This window comes from Amaranthus tricolor, chromosome 10 (genome assembly GCF_026212465.1).
Source record: "Amaranthus tricolor cultivar Red isolate AtriRed21 chromosome 10, ASM2621246v1, whole genome shotgun sequence".
NCBI classification, from domain to species: Eukaryota; Viridiplantae; Streptophyta; class Magnoliopsida; order Caryophyllales; family Amaranthaceae; genus Amaranthus; species Amaranthus tricolor.
Window position 1 is genome coordinate 8,864,685 of NC_080056.1, and position 9,199 is coordinate 8,873,883.

General features: G+C 30.3%; 1 protein-coding gene across 1 annotated transcript; it reads right to left on the reverse strand.

Annotated features, from left to right (window-relative positions):
* Positions 1–2,697: 2,697 nt before the first annotated feature.
* On the reverse strand, positions 2,698–4,531 carry LOC130825274 (transcription factor bHLH147-like). The gene is made up of 2 exons (XM_057690413.1): positions 4,090–4,531; positions 2,698–3,684 (listed from the first exon to the last, which is right to left on the reverse strand). The coding sequence occupies exon 2, from the start codon at positions 3,576–3,578 to the stop codon at positions 2,871–2,873; it is 708 nt and encodes a 235-aa protein (XP_057546396.1). The 5' UTR covers positions 3,579–3,684; positions 4,090–4,531; the 3' UTR covers positions 2,698–2,870.
* Between the last annotated feature and the right edge of the window lie 4,668 nt (positions 4,532–9,199).

The following is a 9,199-nucleotide window of genomic DNA, read 5'->3' on the forward strand; positions in this document are numbered from 1 at the left end:
CATTTCACTTTTTATGCATTCCAATGCGTTATTTTTTTATTTATATGTTAAATTATACAAACCTTAAAATTATAAAAAGTTAATATTATGAAAGTATGTAATTAGACCATTCAAACAAAATTTATATTTTTACTTATACATTAAACGCAATATATAAAATAAGATATAATTTCAAATGTAACAAATAAGTATTACCAGAAAAATGATATTTTGAGTCTCTATTCCCAATACTATAGAGAGCTGTGGCCTGATCTGTGAGAGAGTCAGAAACCTGAAAGTTTTCATGTGCCTTTTGGCTCTTTTCCTTTAATTTGGCTTTTGGATTCCAGGGATTCGGATACACTTTATTTGTTTTTACTGAACATTTATGGTAAAAATAAAACAAAACCAACTCACATACCCAACTAAAACATCTCCCAATAATTATTTTTCCTGTTAACACTAAATTGTATTGATGGAAGATTGTTGTAACTAGAGAAGTTCATGATATTTGATATTTATATGATCTTGTAATATATTTAATTTAATGTAATTTAATAATATATTTATAATTATGTAAAAAGCAAAATAAACACAAAATTTAATTTTGAACTGATTTAAAATATTTGACTTAAATTCATCTCGATAATCTAAATAAACACCTTTAGTTGTACCACTAAACTGCCAGTTTATATATATATATATATATATTAAAAGTGATTTTTTTATTAGAAGTAATAGTAATAATTTTTTTGTACAAAATATACTTGCTAAATATATAATTTTTTTTGTCAAGAACTATCAACTAATAAAATTAATTTAATTTTCCTAGTCATGTTATATTTTTCCTACTCCCCCTCTTATGTGGTCTCATATGGTCTCTTCTCTTTTTTCTTTTAACTTGAAGTCAAACTCAGATATTTAATTAGAATAAACAAATTCTTTATTAAGATCGTCTAATCATGAGACGGCTTAATATGGACTGATTTAACATTTACTTTGAAAAAACTAAAAAAAAGTCATTTTTAATTTGCTTAATCAGTTGTTTCTTTTAAAAAGAACATTAATTCAACTGTTTGTATAGACACGTCTCACAGTGAGACGATCTCGTAAAAGACTTACTGATTAGAATATAAGTATTTCCTTCAATCACTACAATTTTACCCATTTAAAATTTGATATTGTTTGTTTAACACTCTTATTTGAATCTCATTTTTAGTTTAAATTATATAGGTAGTTAAATGAAAGTTTATTTGTATCATTACAATCTAAATTTTATTAATACTAACTTTATTTTATTTTAATTATGAATGATTAGAAATATTAAAATTAAATTAGCACATTGACAAATGTCAACCCACAAATGCTAGTGATAGGAGAGATTAGTCCTTAAATTAGTAACTCAATTAATTGCTCTCACCGTCCCACCAAATTTGCATTATAGGTATTTGGTGGAAAAACGAAAAAAAAGGAATACGACAACTAAGAATGTAATAAAAACATGGGTAGAGCAAATATTGACAAATTTAATGAAGATGCTGTTCAATTTTAAAATTATGAGATTTTCTAACAATTTTGTATTTAACATTTAACATATACTAAGTAATTTAATATTAAGACCTTTAATTTTCCGGAGCTCTGTGCGGTCGAACATATTAAATATGTTCAGAATCTCCTATGAATAAAAATATAAGGAAAAAAAATGGTTACAACAATTAAAAATGCAATGAAAAGATAGTATATAAAGAGAAATAAGAATTATGTTAAGCGTTTTATTAATTATGTGGTTTAAAGAGATATGCAATAAGAAAAAGAGAACCAAATAAAAGGGGTTGGCTTCTTGGGAAAAATGAATGTTATTATTTATTTTGGGGTTTTTGGCACACGAAAATACGAATTATTAGACTTTAATATGAAACTTTTAAGATAAAAAAATTCTTATCCCGTTTGTCAAGTTAGGAAGGGACTAAGAAGAAATAAATGAAAATAAAAGCCTCACCAATTACCATTCTTCTTCCAAGACTTAATTCCTAGGGACTTTCTTATTTTTTATACCAATTCCTTATTCTTATTCCTCTTAAACAAATAAGAACTTGTATTTTTTTTAGGAACAAAGTCTTACTCCCTTCCTCGTATCCAATGATTCGATATTTACACGAACTTAAAACCGAACCCAATTTGACCCAACATTAAAATGATTTTAAAAAACATAAAAATCAATATAAACACAAGACTCGATTTTAAGCCAACCCAAAACACTTATTCAAAATTAACCACTAACCCGAATAAACACCTCTATTAAAATTAAGGCATTTAGGCTGGTGAAAGAAATAAGATAAACAAGATGCAAGCACATAACTAATACTAGTGAAATGAGTTAAATGAGTCTTACTAACCCAAAAAAATTCAAATCAAAACACCCCTAAATCTTTTCATACATATCTATAGTCGTGTTCCTTTACCAACCCTCATATCGACTATCATAATCAATGAACAATTAACAAGTAAATTAAAACCAACAGCAAAAGCAAATATAAAATAAATCACTAAGATCATCACATCTAAGATCCCATCAAAACAATACCAACTTTGAAATATGCAATTCTAATTAGCGTTAGATTGATTAGTTAATTACTACCATTATGTTTTTCTGCCTCAAATAAGATGAGGTACAACAAACAAAAACACACTCTCCGTTAAACCTCCATGAAAAATCTATTTTCACATCAACCATGGTGGTATAAACTCTTTTTTGTTTTCCTTTAGAAAATAAAAGGCATTTTCATTTTTCACTACTCTACACAAATCAATCAAATTTTTTTTTCACATAAAATAAGAACAATAAAAATAATAATCATCATAATAATAATAACAATTAACAATTATAAAAACTAAATCAAACCATTTTCCGGCGCATCAGCGGTCCCAACACTAGACCCTTCACCATTATTATCTCCAACAGCATTACTAAAAAGCGACAATATGTTTCTCATTGTACGAATCTGCAACTCAAGTGCCGGTATATAATCCATCGCTTCTTCTAGAATAACAGGAAGAGGTTCCTTTCGGCAACCCGGAACTAACCTACCAAGAGTCTTCACCTTCCTTTGAACAGCTGGTAAACTATTCCCTTTCCCTTTAAGCTTCAATATCGGCTTTCTTTGTGGCGGTGAGCGGTTAATTCCGGTTGGAGTAATACGATGTCGTTTATGAAGTTTTTTGTCCAAACATTTGAGTCGAAATCGGCTCATTAGTATAGCTCGGCTCCAGCGTGTTCTACCACGCGCCGCCACTGCTAAGGCTCGATCAGCGGCTTCTCTGACGACTCGGCTTGGACGTGGAGTTGAAGAGGATGGAGGTGATGACGTGGAAGGAGAGAGACGAACTTGATTGAGAGCTTGAAGGAGTTTTGAAGAGTAGATTTGTTCAGTTGTTTCGGATTTCCAGGAGAATTTTTTATTATTGTTAGGGTTCAATGAAGAAGGAAGTGATTGCATCGATGATTGTTGATGTGTTTTCATCTTCTTTTTCCGACGTCGTAAATCTCTTGCTCGGTTACTCGCAACTGGATTTGCTACCACTGATGGTAATGATTCCATTTTTCGCTTTTCCCTCTTTCGATCAAAAGCGTCGGCCGATGAGATTGCTGTAAATAAAAAGTTTTCTGACGCTTAATTCAGCTTTTTCGAAATCTATGATCAAAACCTGCAGATTAAAAAGAAAGAGAGAGAAACAGAGATGATTAGATTTACGAAAAGCTTATCTCAGGATATTCTCGTTGGTAAGATTCTACTGATTTTATTAGAATCAAAATTTCTTGATAAAATGTGATTTCTCTGACAAATAAAAGCCAAAATCACTGACAAAATCGATGTATACTTGTTAAACAATAAGAATATCAGAGAAAAACGAATCACCAACAATAGAACAAATATGAACAACAAAGAAGCATAATCAACTAATTAAGCAATGAAAAATCAACGATATATTAAATTCAAACTACAGAAACACTAAATACACAAGAATAACTACAACAACAACAACAACAAGAATTCCGTGTATTTTGCAACAAAAATTGAGGAAAAAACAGAATTCAAAGAATCAAAATACCTTAATCCAAGAACAAAATCACGAAAGCTGAACAACCACTTTAAAGGTATAAAGAGGAGAGAGAGAATAAGGAGTTAGTTGGAGTTATTCTTTTCCTCCTTAGTTAGAGAGAGAAAATGAAGAGAGAGACGAGCAGATGAGAAGAGGGACGCATGTGCGGAGGTTAATAAAAAGCAAAGAGAAATGGGAGGAGAAGGAAAAAAGAAAAAAGAAAAGAAAAGAAAATGAAAAAGAAAATGAAAATGGTGAAGAACTGAGATAGGAAAGCACGCGTCGTTAAATATGTGTCTCAATAATTTGTTTTGGTTTGTAGGTATCGTTTGGATGGATTCTTTTTTTTTTTGGGGGGTGATTTTTCAATTCCCTCGTGAACAAATGCTTTTTTCCTTTTATGAGTGATTTGAGGATTATGCTTGTTTGTTTTTTAATGGAGTGAATAATTGTTACTCTATTCATCACTATAAGGGATTGTTGTTGTTTCAATCTATACTATAATATGAATAGGGTCATTATTGTAAATCTTGTGATAAAGGATTTTATGAAGTAGAGAATTGCATTATACTTGAAGGCAGGTCCAGGGCTAAGGGGCCTAATTTCAATGTAATCTATGAGTCTACATTAAACATTTAAAAAGAAATCATGTTTGAGAAAGGAGTCAAAAAATGAATCTTAAAAAAATAATTTATTTAAATATTAAGGGATTCGTCACTATTATTTTTTTGTCATGTACTTATTAAAGATCAAAACCGTTCTTCTATAGGAAAGGCCCATATCTATTATTTTGCCAAGGGCCTACAAATATAAGGATTGACACTGCTTGAAGGATATGTTATGAGGAACGTATTTAAAAAGATGATAGGTGTTGAAATATTGATGACTTCAATCAACTTGATTAGGCTTAATTTGATCCGGATTATTGTGTTTAAGGATGGGCGAATATGTAAAAGGTGTTCAAAGTCTTGAGAGGTTGATGTCAAGCGTGGAGGAGTCTGGTAAGGAGCTTATGAATAGTGTAACTTGGAGTATAAGGTGCACGATAGTAGAAGAGTAGAAGAGTGTAGCAATGGTACGCTTGAACGAGCAACTATAAGGCTTTTGCGAGCAAAACAATAAGGACAATTCATTGGAATCCCTTTATATAAACTTGAACAAGCAACTATAAGACTTTTGTGAGCAAAACAACAAGCACGATTCAATGAAATCCCTTTATGGAACTTAAATAAGCATCAATTTTCACTTTCCATCTTGGGCATTGGCATAAAATCTATGGTTTAGCGGCAGTAAACAAGTTAAACATATTGAATAGAGTAATAATTATATATTGCTCTACGATTATGAAAAATGCTTGTGTAATAAAATATAACTTTTTACCCAATATCTTGTCAAATGTGTATTAGTATCGATTCGGTCAAATTCATTTCTATTCTTCCTCGCATTTACAAAATATCATCAAGTCAATCAAAACGCATAAGTGATTGAGGGCCAAAGGTCCACAAAGAGGATAGAGCTGATATCCTAAAGTTATACCCAATAACTTCATAACCTTACATTGTGATAAGCGCAATTATTTGCACTTATTTATATCATTTTATACTCCTTAATGATGGTCGTTGCTAGTAATCTCGTGCTTATTTTGAAGATTTATGCTATATTACTCATTTTGGTTAGTCATGTTAATTTTAAGTGGTTTTGATTGTATTAAGCATAATTCTTATGGTTTTAATGACGACGGAGTTTACTAAGGGGAATTTAGCTCGGTTGAAGATGTTCTACAAAGAAAATGAGGAAAAGAGTAGAAGAGTATTTATAATGCAAAAGTTTTGAGGTGAAATTTTATATTTGTCTACTCTTTTGGTCATAACTTTTGATGGGAAGATTTTATTAATGCAAGATTTGCAGCATTAAAAACTAGAATTCAAGATTTTTCCAACGGTATATTACATGTCCAATTCCGACAATCAAGCAAGAAATGACGACCGTTTAAAGTTACTGCGATTTTCTAGCACTAAACGCCGACTCGGCTTTCATGTAACTTTTTGGTGCAGCCGACTCGGTTTTGAGTCTCTGTTTCGCTGCACGGGATTTTCATCCCTTTAATATTTGAATTAGCTTTTAGGGTTAAGTCCTTATTAGTATAACTAGGCTCTAAAAAACTTATTAGGGTTTCTTCTCCTTCTTTTCTCCTCTTCCATCATTTCTTAGACTCTCTTTTAATCTTTTTCATTAGTTTTACTCTAGAATTCATCTTATAATTTTGTGCTTCATTAAGTCTACCATTAATCATTCCTCAAAGCATTATAAGTTTCTTTTAGTATTTAATTTCCTTTGTTTTAATTTCTTTGTATTAGTTTAATCTTCCATTAGCGAACCTTTGTTATTGTCATCAATCATCCTTTAATAAAAACTAGTTTTGTTCTTCATTTATTGCTTTTTTGATTCAATTGTTGTGTTCTTTGGTATTTAATTATCACAAATTCCTATGAGAGACAATCTCTTTGTAAGACCATCTCTAATTCGGCTGGTCCATTATATATTTTTTAAAAAATATTGTAAGTAGGCATTAAAAATGATGTAAGTAGACATTTAAGATATTGAAAGTAGGCATTAAGGATACGGCAAGTAAGCATTAAGGATAATATAAGTAAGTATTAATAATACGGTAAGTAGGCATTAATCTCTAACGGGCTGAACTTGAGATACGTCTCTCAAGAGACTAGTTGTTTAATTTATTGCTTCTCTTGTAATTTTCATTATTATCATTCTTATTCATGTCTAGTATCATCTTAGGGTTTATATTTATTTCTTTCACCATGAATAGTGAGTAGATCCATTTTCTAGGTTTGAACCTAAAAGTTAAGTACGATTTAATGATTTACAGTATCTATGAAATTAGGATTAAAGTGGTTAAATTGTGCTAACAACCCTAAATTAAGTATGCTTTGTCGGACTAGTCAATACAACTAGCGTGTGAGATTAGGATCGACTTTGCTTTAGGGTAAATTTTAATTAAATTCTTATAATTCGTTCAATAAAACTAGCGTGTAAGATTGAATTAGTAGGGTCTAAATCTAATAGTTAATGAACAGAGCAAGAGTTTGAGATTAACAAGATCATGTTTAACCACATAATTAATCCGACATTTCATAGACACTAATGAGAGTTTGATCGTACAAGACTTTAGGGGATTCCCAACACTCTAGATCTCTTCATCATATAGTTTAAACCTATTTCTTATGCATTTTTAGTTTATTAGTCAAAAATCAATCAAACATATTTTTTCTCTTCGAGCAATATAATTAGTAGAAATTAGCAAGTTTCTTGTCCTAATTTTCTTGTGTTCGACCCGCGACTACACGTACATCGTGTGCTTGCGGTTAAATAAAATTTGCACATCACATTGTACTTCATTAATATAACAAATTAAAGGGGGGCATATGATGTTCTTATCTTAATCCCCTTTTAGCATACATCTTACCCATAGGTTAACCATTCATTCGGAGAGAAAACTAATATTAGAGTATATGACATATCCTAGCCTCAACGAAAAGTTAACGCTGATAATTAAGGCTCTAGGATATATTATAAATTATAACATGCCTCAGGATATGTTATATACTCCAACAAGTAAACATTTGAAATATACTCAATAATAACACTAGTGTAGTAAGTAGGAAAGTTAATATGAAAAAAACATTTCTTTAAGAAGCACTAATCAACTAAATCATATGCTTTCCTAATTTAAACTTTAATAAAGTAAAAACGAGAAGTATATTTCTTAACATAGAATCTATTAAGTTTTTGACATAAAAACATATTATGCAAAATCTTAACCTTTCATAAAAGCTTCTTAAGAGGGATCAACATGACCATCAAGAATTAGGACAAATGAGAGCAAATCAATTTTGTAATGCATTTATATCATCATTATCATCATCATACCCAGAATATCCCATTTATAAAAAATTATGGTCAGGGTCTGAGGAGGGAAGAAAGACAGCAGCTCACACCCATAGAGGAGAGTGCGTACAAAGAGTCTCTCGGCTTGAGAAAGGTCTTCAAAGTTGTAATGCATTTATATATTAAACTATAATAGGTAATAGACTTAAATTCCCCTATGCTATGTTTGGAACTGATAATTTCAATTTTAATTATAGGTTTGACTCAAATTAAGTGTTTGGCAAATAGAAAATTCAAATTTGGATTTGAGTCAAATTCACTATTGTTATAAAAGTGGTTAAAGATGAGGATTTGAGAATGACTTCGTAAAACTTATCATCCTCAAATTCTTCATTAATGATTTCATAATTAAAATCTATAATTTGAAATAAAATGCTTCCTAAACGCAACCCTAGGAAATTAAGTAATTCAACTTAGGGACAAAAGCAGAGGTTAAATTCCATATTTAATAAGTAACTTTTTAACACCTTCAAAATTCAACGCCTAAAAATTTGCCCAACGTAATAAAATTCGAGGAGAGATTCTTTACACTTGCCATCATTTAAAAATTATGACAGAATATAATTACAAATAATTATAATACGGATTACAATGTGAATGTATTTATAGCCACCTAAAAACTTGTCTAACTCAAAAGTTTCTGCCCTAAGAAGGAGCTAAGTGCTCGATGAGTAACTAGTGCTTGTGCTTGAACGAGCACTTTAGTTCCTTAAACGAGCTACCCTACTCTTGAGCTGCTTATTAGATTCGAACTCAGACCCTAAGGATTTAGTCAGGTTCATATTCAAATTCAAATTCAGATTCTAAATAAGTATTTTGATAAGTGGATTTTAAGAAACCCTTAAATCAAAAATTTCGATAAGTTATAAACCAATAGCAACTTGAATTGAAAGAATCAATAATGCAATAACATAGTCTAGGAAAAATATAATTGAAAAAATCACATTCGGTTACCAAAAAATAAATAAATAATCTTAGATCAAAAACTCTGAGTAAATATTCTCAAATTAGAAGGCAGTAACTTAAAATCAAAAGTATTCAGTATTTTGAGAACCGAAATGAGAGTTAAATTAGAGTCTGAGCAAACTCTAATATCACCAAGATAGAAGGTATGAAGTACCTTGAGTCCTTGATGAATAAATAATTATTTAAA

What these genes read in the sequence shown, in the direction of transcription:
- LOC130825274 (XM_057690413.1), bottom strand. Translation starts at nt 3,578, where the DNA reads ATGGAATCATTACCATCAGTGGTAGCAAATCCAGTTGCGAGTAACCGA.